The sequence below is a fragment of the Medicago sativa genome, chromosome 6 (genome assembly GCF_051527215.1).
Source record: "Medicago sativa cultivar Bolivia chromosome 6, Bolivia_mono, whole genome shotgun sequence".
NCBI lineage: Eukaryota > Viridiplantae > Streptophyta > Magnoliopsida > Fabales > Fabaceae > Medicago > Medicago sativa.
The window spans coordinates 44,740,481-44,753,696 of record NC_140754.1 but is presented as its reverse complement, the minus strand read 5'-3'; the positions used below and the strand labels follow the sequence as shown (position 1 = coordinate 44,753,696).

Sequence of the window (13,216 nt, the reverse complement as noted above, 5' to 3'; positions counted from 1 at the left end):
AAACAGAATCACACGTGGCAATCGCTGACATGGCAAAACACGCTTATGTGTACTGATAAATGATAAGTGACTAGATTTGAAGGACCAAAATCAAAAACGCAAAATTGCATAGGGATGAAATTGAAAAAACGTAAATATCAAAATTTGAAATTTAAATTTTCTTCTTCTTCATCTCCAACCTTTGTTTTTTCTTCTTCATCTCCAACCCCAATTTCTTCATCTCTAACAACAATTCTATTTGTGTTATTTTAAAAAATGAACAACTATGACATTTTTACATTATTTCATTTCATACATATTCGGTTTGTGCTGCCTTTTAAATTTATCAAACCAAATTGAATGAACAATCCATATAAGATATATTTCCACAAATCAATCCTGCCTTAGAACTCTCAAAAAGAGAACCACCAGTTCATCAGTTCATCGTTAAGGAGGACAAAAATCCAACAAGAGATCCATAATTGAAAATTAGTAAGTGTTTTGTGGCAGATGATTTGAAAACGTGGATGAAAGAGCAAAACAAAAACAACACTAAAAGAACAAAATAAACACATAAACAAACGACATAAAAAAATCTAGAAAACAGAGCACACAAGAACACAACAAAATCAATATGATTCACCCTACAATCAAAGGATACATCCACAGACGAAAATTAGTAATTATCGCTTCTTAAATCACTAATGACTTTTATATTAACTTATTAGTCATTAGTGATTTAAGAAAATTTCAAATTTAAGTAGTAAATAATTCAAGACATCCGCAGAGAGATAAGTATGACCAGAGAAGTTTTGCTCTTAAACCGGAGAGAGTTTCGCTTCTAACTGAACAACATAAAATTTCCCGAGTTCTTGCAATTCTGGTGTCATTTCTCTGTTTTCTGTTTCCATTTTCTTCCACTGTGAGAGCTTCAAGCTCATAAATTATGTGGGAACATCTGCAGAGAGATGGAGAAGAAGACATACAAAGATATGAAGAAGATAGAAACAATGGTTTTTAAATTTTAAATTTTGATGTTTACTTTTTTTTTTTAATTTCATCCCTAAGTAAATTTGCGTTTTTGGTTTTAGTTCCTCTACTAACACTACTCGTCATCTCTTGTGCCATCTCAGCAACTTTTGCCAACTCAGAACCTGCCACGTAAGCCTCCGTTACCCACCAAAGCGTTTTTGTTGACGGAACATGACGGCAAGGACCATTTCCAAATGGATTCGAAAATACAAGGGTTGTTTTAGAACAAAAAAACTTACAGGGACGGAAACCAAAAAGGCGCTAAATTACAGGGACCTTTTACATATTTAAGCCTATTAATTAATGTCAAAGTTACGACTCTTTTGTATTTAAAATGTGTACAAGTTATGTCAATTTATTATGTTCAACTCATATGTGTGCATATTATATTTAAGAAATGGCAAGGATATGTCAAAATTATGAAAAAAAACGAAATGAAAAGTTATAAGAAAACAAAAGCATCCCATTTTTATTTTAAGAAACTACAATTAAAATTTGATAGGGACGAAAAAAAACTTAATTAACTCTAGTGTATTTTCATACCATGCCCATTTCAACTTGGTCTATTTAGCAAATGATCTCTGTGTTCCACTGTCCACCAACTCATGGAATTGCTTTTTACATATTCTTTATAAATTCTAAAGAAAAGACAACATTTAAGAAAGGGATTAATCCTTCCTCTGATCACAAGTATCTAACATCAAATGTTGGAAAGAAGAAATAATTTCATGATACATCAAATAATTTGATCCAAATTGTAAGTCTTGTTATTCTCTAGGGTTTGTATATAGTGAGAGTGGTAGTTTTAGCCGTAGGGAGGCGTAGTACGAGGGTGCTACAAGATGAGCTAGCTTTTGAAAGTAAGATCAAAATCCATTTAACATTAGTCATGTTAAAGATAGAAAAGTGACAATTGTAAGAAGGGCACACCAGACGTGAGGGTGAATATTGAAGTTTTATCACGTTCCCACATTGCCAATGTTCGTAGGTTGTTGGATGTATATATATTTTGGTTGAACAGACTCATCATATAAATAAAATTTTGAAAGTGAGATAGAAATCTATTTATGAATGGTCGTAGGGAAATGTGATTTTTAGTTTGTTTTTATCAAGAAGCCTAGTAGCTAGAATTCACCTCTTTTAAGGTGAATAAGTGTGGTGTTTGAGGTTCGAACCCCGGCCTATGCATATAATAATGCATGTCCCTGCCAATCGAGCTATGCACACGGGGACTAGGGAAATGTGATTTTATTTATGAACGATGTTGGAAACTGCGCTGCGTTAGTAGCAAAAAGAAAAACTGTTTCAAAGACCAACATGTTAATTTATTCAACAAATAGTACTTTGCTTTGTAAATAAATATAAATATATTAAAACTCATAATACCAAAGTCATTTCATGCATACAAAGTACAATGTTATTTCTTGTTATTTCAACCAGTTCAAGTTTTTTTGGAGCAAAGGATTGGTCCCTGAAAGACAGTTGAATCTGAAACTACTTAACACAAACAATTTAGTTTGATGCAATAAAAGGAAAATCACATCCAAAAGGAGAATTCAAAGCTCTAATGTAGCTGAAGTTCATGGCTTTTTGGGTTCTTCATTGGAGGTTCCAGCAGCACCATCTTTTCTTGTTTTAGCCACAAGTTCCTCTATCTTTTCCATCTTTGATGGGTCAGCCATAAGTGCATCTAAGGTGTCTTGAAACTCCTTAGGGAGACGAGGAGGACGGTGTTGAGGAACGTGCTTCGGAATTGGTGCGTCGTTTTCAACCATCTCAATTTCGTGATCATCAGGGATACCCCAAGGATCCCATTCTGCAATACAACACATAATATACAAGTGAGTGATCATCAAACAATTAAGATTTGGATATAAACAAATTAACAGTGAAGCAGTAAGAAACATTTAAGATACAAATGATTATAGAGATATAACAAAAACCAGCTTTAGTAGTAAGATGCATCCTTAATAGTTACCAAATTCATGAAGTGAAAAAAAAAAAAAAAAACAGCAATGAACTTGAAAATCTTAAAACACAATCTTATGTAGCCAAACATAAAATACACATTATAACCATTCTTTATTAGTATTTCGTAAAATTCACATCGGTGTCACTAACTAGGAAGAGAATTGATGGAACTCATCGTTTCACTTGCCCCTAACTAAATGTCTAATGTTTTAGGATCTTCAAAAATTTAGGACTATCAAAATCAACATCGACAAACCAGTATTTTACACAGCAAATGAGAATAAACAGAAAAATTTAAACTCATAACACAAGGCTGCTGAGTGACCAAACAAGAATAAGAACCACTGAAAAAAATTAAGAGCCTGTATTAAAAAAAGGTCCTCGATAATATCAGACAATGACAGAGAAATAGGGAGACTTGCAAAAACATATAGGAATAGAGAGACTTGGAACAGAGAGGAAAGTAAAGAACATAAATGTTGACAAAGAGGAATAGAAAGCAAGACAAGAAAAACAGAAGCAGACACAGAGAAAGAGAAGAGTTACTAGAGAAAAACAGATTGGTGTTCTATTTGGATACAGTTGTGGTTCTAGGCTGTAAAAAAATAGGTTTTTCGAAGGAAAAATGGCGTTGAACTTGGCGGTTGATTGGATTTTAATTTGCCTTCTATGTTGATTAATATGTGGGTTTTATAGTCTTAATGGCTTGTTTTCTCATTGAAAAAAGGTAGTGACTTATGTAGGTCATGTTGAAATTACGTCAAAAGTGGGCACAACTTGTGTCGGGGACTCGAGGGTATCTAGGGGTTTGAGTTTATGAGTACCAACTATGAAACAGTCATGAAGACAAAGACACAAGACACCAATAATTGAATGTAACCACATGTTGATGTCAGACACCAACACATGTCGGACACTTAGACATATATTCAACTATAGGTGTCGGTGCTACATAAACTTTCACAAATATTTGAAGCTTTTGTAATGTCAGTGCATGAACATATGTACCATTTTTTGTTACACAGAATGGACACAATAAATACGGTATAACACGGAAAAAACACATCTATATTCGCCTGTTTCCCTCAGTACTCATTCACACAATTCTAGAAAGGTAAAAACACACAGATATGAAATAAAATACGTACAAATTCATCACACCACATGAATGAACAACATACATCAACACAACAAGTTGACAATGATTAACAAACAACATACATAGAGCATATTATGTACAAGGTAAAATATGATGAGTTACAAAAACTAGAGCACTATGCATAACTAATAAATATCTTAATCTTAGACCAACCCGATAATACAAAAGAACAACAATCTGAACATCATAATAAGATTGAGAAAATTCTAAACCATGGAGCATTACATACTATATCATCAAGAAATCCATATTCGTATATGTTTGGTTGCACGTTGAAACTCTCTAAACGTGCGGTGCAAAGCTAAAAGTGATTTAACTTGGTTAAAATGTGTGTTTTGATTTCATTTTAGAAATCAATTCTTATATTCTAAAATCGATTTCAATCGAAGCTACAGATAGTAGCTTTTTTGGCCAATTGAATCGATTCTAGTATGCCTTGCTGTCCTCTTACCTAACTACCCTTACACTTTCTCTTAATTTCATTTTTACTCACAATGTTTTCAACATATGCACTATAGTTTTAAATACCCAAACATCATAAATCGACAACAATCATTTTTATGTTAATGTATCCAAACATAAATCAATTATGTTAAACTCAATTTTAACCAAAATCAATTATCTCAAAATCAATTATTTCATAATCAATTCTGGCAACCGCAGAACCAAACACACACTTCATCCCAAATAAATTCCCTACTTTTTCAGCACCCCCAATGATAGGACCCCATGGATCCTAGAATCGAATTAACAGTAACACAACCAAACAAGAAAATAAACAGATGGCAATTAAATAAAACAGGGTGCCTTTATTGATACAAATGGAAAATAGAAAAATAGTAGAAGAGAGAGTTTCTCTAACTACTCCCAAAGCAAAGCTCCGACACAACTCAGAGGAATCCTACTCTAGCCCTAAACAGAAAAGTTATTCCGTCCAACTCTAAAACTCCAAAGAATTCCCCTTTATATACAAATAAAGAGATCATTCTAGTATTTAACTCTAATGGGCCTCTTATTATTTAATCATGATGGGCCACTTACTAATAATCTACCTAAACCTAATAAACGACCTACTAATTACTTAAAACACCCTCTCATATTAGGTCCTAACGCCCAATTTGCAACAAATAGTAAAAAAAAAACACACAAAGAAGCAACAAGCATACATATTCATTCGCAACACCCTCCAAATAATTGCCTACCATTTTCATCTAACTTTCATTCTCACCCACATTGAAAAGCGCGCACACAAACAAAATCCAAAACCCTAGAAAAACAAAATAACCAAAACACATAACATAACAGTCTTTAAAATAAAACAACAACTAGCACTAGTACTACCACCAAAGTGAAATCACCTAAAATCAATGAATTTTGATCCATCAAGGGTTGATATTTCAATCACTTAGGATCATTTACTTTTTCATCAACCATTGATTACGAAGCACTGAAACACACGCGCACACCAGACATAACACCAACCCGTCAACAGTGCTAATAATTTGAGAAAATGTATTAATCGAATGTAACCACATGTGTCAGTGTCAAAAACTGACACATGTGAGACACACCTTCTGCACAGGTGTTTGTGGTATTGAGACTTTTTTTTTTTTGTTACAGAGAGGGCCGGGAAAAAGGAACTACATTACAACCAAGTGAGGGGTAGCTATCCCCAAAACATCAGCTACTAACAAATGACTAGACTGGGTCGGACACGTCTCAAAAAATATCACATTTGAATCTAAGGAGCAACCAAGATTAGCTAAAGCATCTGGACATTGATTTGCCTTTTGATAAGAGTATTGAATTGCCGAGACTATTGATCATACTCACTTTACACTCTAAATGAATTATGCTAGTAAATTGTTCACTTTAAAAGAACAGATCCATAATCAATTATTATCATTGGTTTTTAAATAAATTTGTCACAATTCCTAACCTCAATAAAATACAGAACATCCTAAAAAACACAAAACAGATCATAAAAAACCACAAATGAATGAATTGAATGTGATCACGTGTGTTGTGTTGATGTCGGACGCGGACATTTGACACCGAAAACACTTCCTATCAAAGGTGTTGGTGCAATGGAGACGGCTGATCCTACTCACTTTACACTCTAAAATGAATCACTCTAGTCACTTTAAATAAGTTCTTCCTAATTCATAGCCTCAAAACACAAAATAGATCATTTAAAAAACACAAACATTGTACAAGAACACAAAACACAAACATTGTAAACAAAAATCTACAAAAACACTAAATAAATCATAAAAAACAAGACACAAATTGTAAAATTCAAATTTTCATCAATGCATAAAGAAAGGAAAAAAAAAAATTCATCTTAATCCCTTACTGTATAAAAACGCAAACATTGTAAAATAAAAAACCTAAAATACACAAATCAGATCGTAAGAAAAAAAACACAAATCAGATCATAAAAAAAAACACAAACAATAAAAATTTCATCAATGCAAAAACAAAAGTAAGCAAAAAAAAACCCAATTTATCATTATTCCTAACCTCAACACAAACATTGTAAAAAAAAAAAAAATCTAAAAAAACACAAACCAGATCACAAAAAAATTCAAAATTTTCATAAATGAAAAGAAGAAGAAGAAGAAGAAAATACCAATCATATAGCCAATGAGTTTGAGTTCATCTTGAGCTTCTTCAATAAGCTCTTCAACCTGACCACAACCAAGACGATTCTCAATCTTCTCCCAATCTTCTTCCTCTTGACAAACCTTAAGTCTATGACTTGTAAAGCTTTCAACAGCTTTACGATACCCTTCATCTTCTGGAACCTTTTTGATCTCGTTAAGGGTCTTACTGTACAGATTGATCAACACTTCTCTTGCATTTGGGACTACGTCTAGTCCTACGATTCCTGTTGTTGTCTTTATTCTTGCCATTAAGGGTCGTGCCATCGCTCGGAGAAACATCTTGTTCTTTGCTCTCAGTGATGATGATTCGTGCTTCTCTCTCTCTCTCTCTCTCTCTCTCTCGGAAATGGAGTGTTGTTGTTATGGAGGTGAACTGTTGGTGTTGGGCTGTGAATAATGGTTTGAGTTTTGATCCATTAGTTTTATAAATGTAGAATTTTGTTATTTGCACCCCCAACTTTCTCGCGTGTCTTTAGTGTTTCAGATTGAAACACATATACGAACACGGACACCAGACATGACATGGATACTGATACGGAGACACCGATAATAATTTGATAAAATCACATAATTCTATGGAATCATATGTGTCATGTCGGTGTCGTACATTGATGTGTGTCTGACAGTTGGACACGCCTAATCCATGAAGTGTTGTCCTTCATAGATCCCAATAATGGTTTGAGTTTTGATTGCACCCCAACTTTCTCTCTTCTCATCCGTGTTTCGAATTTAGGGTAATAATCATTTTGATCGCTGAATATGTAACGAATACCCACAATAGTCCTTCAATGTATTAAAATTCCAAAATACTATCTGATTATGCACTATGCTAGTCAAAATAGTCATTTACGTTAAAATATTTTGTTAATATTGTCATATTAGTCCTTCAACATACTTAATCATTGTGATATTGAGTATTTATTTATTGTCATATTCGTCCATGTATGAAAATAGTTAATATCAGCATTGTGATATTAAATACTTAATCATTGTGATATTAAGCACTTAATCATTGTGATATTAATTCTTCTCTCTCTCTCTTTCTCTGTTGGTGTGGAAATGTAGTGTTGTTGTTTGTTATGTAGGTTCTATGGTTTTGGGCTGGGTTATGTTTTGAGGTTTGATCCATTAGTTTAATAAATGGAGAATTTTGTTATTTGCACCCCCAACTTTCTCTCGCCTCATCGGTGTTTCGTATTTAGGATAATAGTGATTTTGGTCACTGAATGTGTAACGAATAGTCATAATAGTCCTTCAATCGATTGAAATTTCAAAATAGTCATTGATTATACGCTATGCTAGTCAAAATAGTTATTTACGTTAAAATGTTTCGTTAATATTGTCATATTAGTCACTCAATATATTTACTTATTGTCATATTAGTACATATAAGTACTTACATACTGTCGTATCAATCCTTGTTAGAAAATGTAACTGCCCAATTTTCGTTAGATTTATTGTTTTTATGTGTGTTTATATATGCTCGTATGTGATTATTTGTCTTTGTGTGCATTTTGATGGGTTTGGTGTTAGAAGGGTATTTTAGTCATTTTGGACTTAGGGGTATTTTGGTCGTTTCGTGAGCAAGGGTAAATTAGCAAATTCCACCGTGTAGATTATTTTAGTAGTGTTTTGAGTAGGAATAGTTATTTTTACTAAGTCACTAGTGGGTTGCGGTAATTAATTAAGAACCGGTAACTATTCGTTATTTTATCCATAGTGAGTAGAAACTTTGTGAATTTGGTTAATGAGTGCTTTGAGCTCATTAAGACGTAAGGGTTAAGCCCAATAGTGAGGAGCCTATTTAAACCTTAGTCATTGAGGAAAAATTAGGTCACATAGACTCATTCATTCATTTTCACAAAACTTTGGAGAGAGGTAGAGAGAGAAAGAGCAAAAACAATGGTTAGAGAGAAGAAACTTGGGAGAAGAAGATAAGAGTAGAGATTCAAGAGGGTGGAGCTAAAGTGAAGCCTAAGCTTAGTTTGTGCTCAATTGAGGTAAGGGGGCTAGTTTTCTCTCATAATCTTTTAGTATAATCTCTATTCTACTTTTCTCATAAGTGTTTAATTGTGAAAAGTGATTATTGTGAATTTAATTGGTGAGATTCGTGCTCTTATTTTGATACAATGTTTGGGTATGTGAATTTGATGATAATTAAGTTGTTGATGATGAAATTACATGCTTAAGATGTATATATATGTATACTTTGTGTTTTACTCAAAATTGGTGAAGTATGATATTGTTGTTGTTAGATTGTTGATGAGTTCATGGTTAATTGATGTTGTTGTTGTTAGGAGAGGTTGTTGTTGATGATTGATACTGTAACATCCAAAAAATTTAAACTTATATTCAAAAGTGTTTTAAAATAAATAAATAATAGAATAATAATAATAATAATAATAATAATAATAATAATAGAAGAGTTGAAAAGTAAAAGAGGGGGTGGAGATAGTAATTTTTTTGTTGTTATAAAAAAAAAGTAATAAAGAATAAAGAATATAAAACCCCTATTCTTGTGAACTTTCTCCCCACGTTACTTAATTTTGTTTCTAATAATTAAAAAAAAATGAAATGGATAAGTGAAGAAATAAGTACCGTGAGATATTTCAGTAAGTGTACACATAGGCTTCTTATCTTCCTATAAATAAGGTATTTAGTTAATCACCAACACACACCACAAAACACTCTCTTCTCTCTGTAAAACCAGGTTAGTCTTCTCTCCCTCTCTTCCTTTCCTTTTCTGTATAGTCTTTCTCTATAGTTATTCTAAACAAAGAAAATCAGATCTATGTCCCACCACACTTTCACTTTCAAACAAAATAATCAAACTTTTCATTGTATATGTACTGTGTCGTTTTCAAAGAAAAAGAAAGAAAACCATACCCTTTTCAAGAGAGTACTTTTCTTTTATGAGAAAAGCAACATACCTATATCTAGAAAAAAAAACAAACTATATAGATTACTTAAATTATGTATGATGATGTAATAGATTTATAAAATTAATTATTGACCAAACAGTTTAAGATAGTCATTTAATTGAAATATTCCTGAAAACTATACCAAGAGGTTCCTGTTATTTTACTCACTTGAATAAACTATGAGCTTTTAAAAATGAGTAATGGTATTTTTGTTACGTTACAGAAAACAAAGAATAAAAAAAAAAGAGAGAAAGAAACTTAAAACTAATCGATTTGGATATGATAGTATAACATGTAGATTTTAAAATACATAGGTATATATATACATGAATAGTTGGTATAAAAAAAATTAAGAAAAGAGAGTATGGAGAAAAAGCTGGATTTTTTGTTGGTTAGAAATGAATAAAATTAAAACTGGGTTTTTACTTTAGTCTTATGTAGTATGAAAAGCCTAAGACAATATGACCTTGATTATAACTATAGTCTAATAGATAGTTATTTTGGATGAGTATTCTAGGTGATATTGGAGCTGCTTTCGACGGAAACGATATAACAACTTTCGAAGAAACCGAAGGTAAGGGGAATTACTACTAATAAGTTTTAAAGATTTTGCATAAGTTATGTGCTTAAGTGATTATGTGTGAGTAAATAACTCTACTTGTGAGAGTTAATTTCTCGATGATGTGATAATTTCTAGCGATCAAGTACATGTCAAAGGACATCGACTTATATGTGTTTTAGTTAATATAATTAGGAGTTTGAAAATATAATATTTAAGTAGAAGAATTTTTTTTGAAAATGATGAAATTGATTAGATAGTTCCATGATGTTTATTTGGTATTATTCTTGTGTAAGTAGATAAGTAGGTTAATTTTTGATAAGTGTTATGTGAATTCGATGTACGCAATAGGTTTGAACATATGATTAAAAGTGTCATTTATGATTCGACGCTGTAATTTATAATATTAATCGTGATTAAAAACTTCTTAATATCCAAGTAAAAGGTGTTGTTATCTCATAAATATTATAATAAGTGCTACTAGATATATGAAGTAGGCCATACAATTATACACCCGTCAGGGAGAAGAAAATTTCATTATCATATGTTTTACCTTGATTCAAAGCCTTGTGGTTTGTAACTTGTTTAATATTAGTCTCTTGGAATTTCTAAACTGATCTTTGATATTTAGTGACTTATGTAACGCCCGTCTTAATTATTTAATTATTTTAATGAGTTTTAGCATATATTTATATGATTTATATGTGATTTAAATGATTTATGAGGTTTACGTGATTTATATGATTTCTATGTGTGAATTATGTGATTTTTAAGATTTATGAGAAGTATATGATTTTTGTGAAGTAATAATGATGGTGTGACTTATTTTATTATTAAATAAAATAAGATATGAAAATAAAATAAAAATAATAAGAAGTGGGGCTGTGGTGTGAGATGAGTAATTTTAGTGGTGAGAGAAGAATAGAAGAGTGTTATAAATAGAGAAGTTAGGGTGAGAGAATAGTTTTACAACGTACGTTCAAGTTTTGGAGAAAAGAGAGAAAAGTCAAGAGAAGAAGAAGAGACCTGGAGAGCTGCAATTTCATCTGTTATAAGGTAAGGGTGAGACTAACCTTCAATATTATTAAGTTTATAATTCTGAAAAATGGATTTAGCATGATTTAGGTTGAGTTTAGAGAGAATTGAGAATTAGGGTTTATGACCGATTTTGCTGATTGAACCATGAAAAATTGTTAGATTGATGCAAAACTTGTGTACAGACCTTAGATATTTCATAGGATGATAATTAGATGCTGTTTGGATGATAGAACCATGAGATTAGGTGAAAAATTGAGAAGAACATGATTCTGCCCGAGCCTGATATTCATCGCTCGCAATTGCGAGCAAAGTCACCCGCCATTGCGAGCAAACCCAGTACTCGCCACTGCGAGCAAAGTAGCTCGCCTCACGAGCAAGCCAACTTTTGAGTTCCAGAGAGCATGTTTTGCTCGCCTTTGCGAGCATTAGTACTCGCCTCGCGAGTAACACTGTTAGTTGCCCCAGTTGTTTTCCATGCGATCCTTTCGCACGTATAGTCATGAGTTGAATTTAGAAGTAAGAATGAGGGTTGTTTAGAATACTTCCAGATGTCCAGAAACCTGTTTAGATGACTGATATTATTAGTAATGATGTATGAGTACTATTATGATGTTTTATGATATTTACGTTGATGTAATTCATCCGTCAAAATATGTTGTGATATTCAACCACTGCTATATGCTGTATTTTGCTGTTGTTCAATGATGTTGACCATTTAATCTCTTGGAGTTGCATGAGTCGGTCTAAGTTGTAAAGATTTAAGAAGATGTCCATAATAATGGAATTATAAGAGATGTTCATGATGTTGCCTAAGTTGTAGGAAGTTGAGTCCATTGCATACTCATTAAAGATGGGGGCTTGATGCCCTGGAGCTTTGCTTAAACTACGTTGGGGGCTTGATGCCTTGGAGCTTTTGCTCACTTTTGTTGGGGGCTTGATGCCCTGAATGGTACCACATGCATTTGCATATCAAGAAGTGTTAAGATGATTTAAGATGATCAAGTTGAGTTGCATTGTCAAGTTGAGTCACATTGTTGAGTCGAGTGTTGAGTCGAATAAGAGGTTGTTTATGATTTAATGATGATGATTTGATGATGAGATATTGTTCATGATTTAATATGATGCTAAGTGACGAATGTTTGATATGTTAATGATGTTTTATGTTGCTAAATGCATTTTGATGAATTATATGCTTAATTTATTGATTGTGAAATCTCACCCCTTCTGCTTGAAAATGTTGCCCTTCGTATCGGTAACTTGCAGGTAATAAAGAGTAGAGGCGTTCGTGAGTGGACTCCTCACATTGTGTCTAGGTGCTCTGATACGTAACGGGATGGGACTTTGCTTTTACTTCTATTCCTTACGTATTATCTATGAACTTTTTATGAATAAATATTGGACCAAGATTTATGAGATTTTTATGAAGAGGCCTGCGTGCCAAAGACTTTTATTCTTATGTTGAACTAATTTCCGCTGCGAAGTTTCAGATTTTATGATGTTGAGTTTTGAAGGATAATTGTTATTATCCATTTTATGACTTTTAAGAAGTGTGTGACATTCCGTTTATGATTTAAATACTATGATTTATTATGAAATTTTTATGTTGGTAAAACAGGGTGTTACAACTTAATTAAGCATATGCCTCAACTGGTTTCTCAAAACTCCTAGTGTTAACTTGACTTAATTTCTAACAAGAATATGACCATATGAATGTTTTCCAGGAACACAAGTATATAGATATATGACTATACTATATGTGTAGCTAATCTCTAAAAATGCATATGTGCTGTTCAATTGGGATACTGGAATTCTTGTTTGCGGAAATCTGATGTATGTACATAAAAATAACATGTGCAGATTTAATCAAGTGCTTACGTGCTGGAATTTTCAT

At 32.5% G+C, this 13,216-nt stretch overlaps 1 protein-coding gene and 1 long non-coding RNA gene across 2 annotated transcripts; one reads left to right on the top strand and one right to left on the bottom strand.

Annotated features, from left to right (window-relative positions):
* Positions 1–2,354: 2,354 nt before the first annotated feature.
* Positions 2,355–7,138, bottom strand: LOC146915424 (NADH-ubiquinone oxidoreductase-like protein). The gene is made up of 2 exons (XM_085717820.1): positions 6,774–7,138; positions 2,355–2,827 (listed from the first exon to the last, which is right to left on the bottom strand). The coding sequence occupies exons 1-2, from the start codon at positions 7,084–7,086 to the stop codon at positions 2,592–2,594; spliced, it is 549 nt and encodes a 182-aa protein (XP_085573946.1). The 5' UTR covers positions 7,087–7,138; the 3' UTR covers positions 2,355–2,591.
* Positions 7,139–8,667: 1,529 nt separating this feature from the next.
* Positions 8,668–12,873, top strand: LOC146915423 (uncharacterized). The gene is made up of 3 exons (XR_015013330.1): positions 8,668–8,807; positions 10,246–10,302; positions 12,589–12,873. It is a non-coding gene; the product is annotated as an uncharacterized LOC146915423 (long non-coding RNA).
* The last annotated feature ends 343 nt before the right edge of the window (positions 12,874–13,216 follow it).

Bases quoted from the DNA above. Each gene is read 5' to 3' on its own strand.
- LOC146915424 (XM_085717820.1), bottom strand. From the start codon at position 7,086: ATGTTTCTCCGAGCGATGGCACGACCCTTAATGGCAAGAATAAAGACA. The intron at 2,828-6,773 runs GTATTTTCTTCT...GTTGTATTGCAG, and splicing joins ACTCATTGGCTATATGATTG to AATGGGATCCTTGGGGTATC.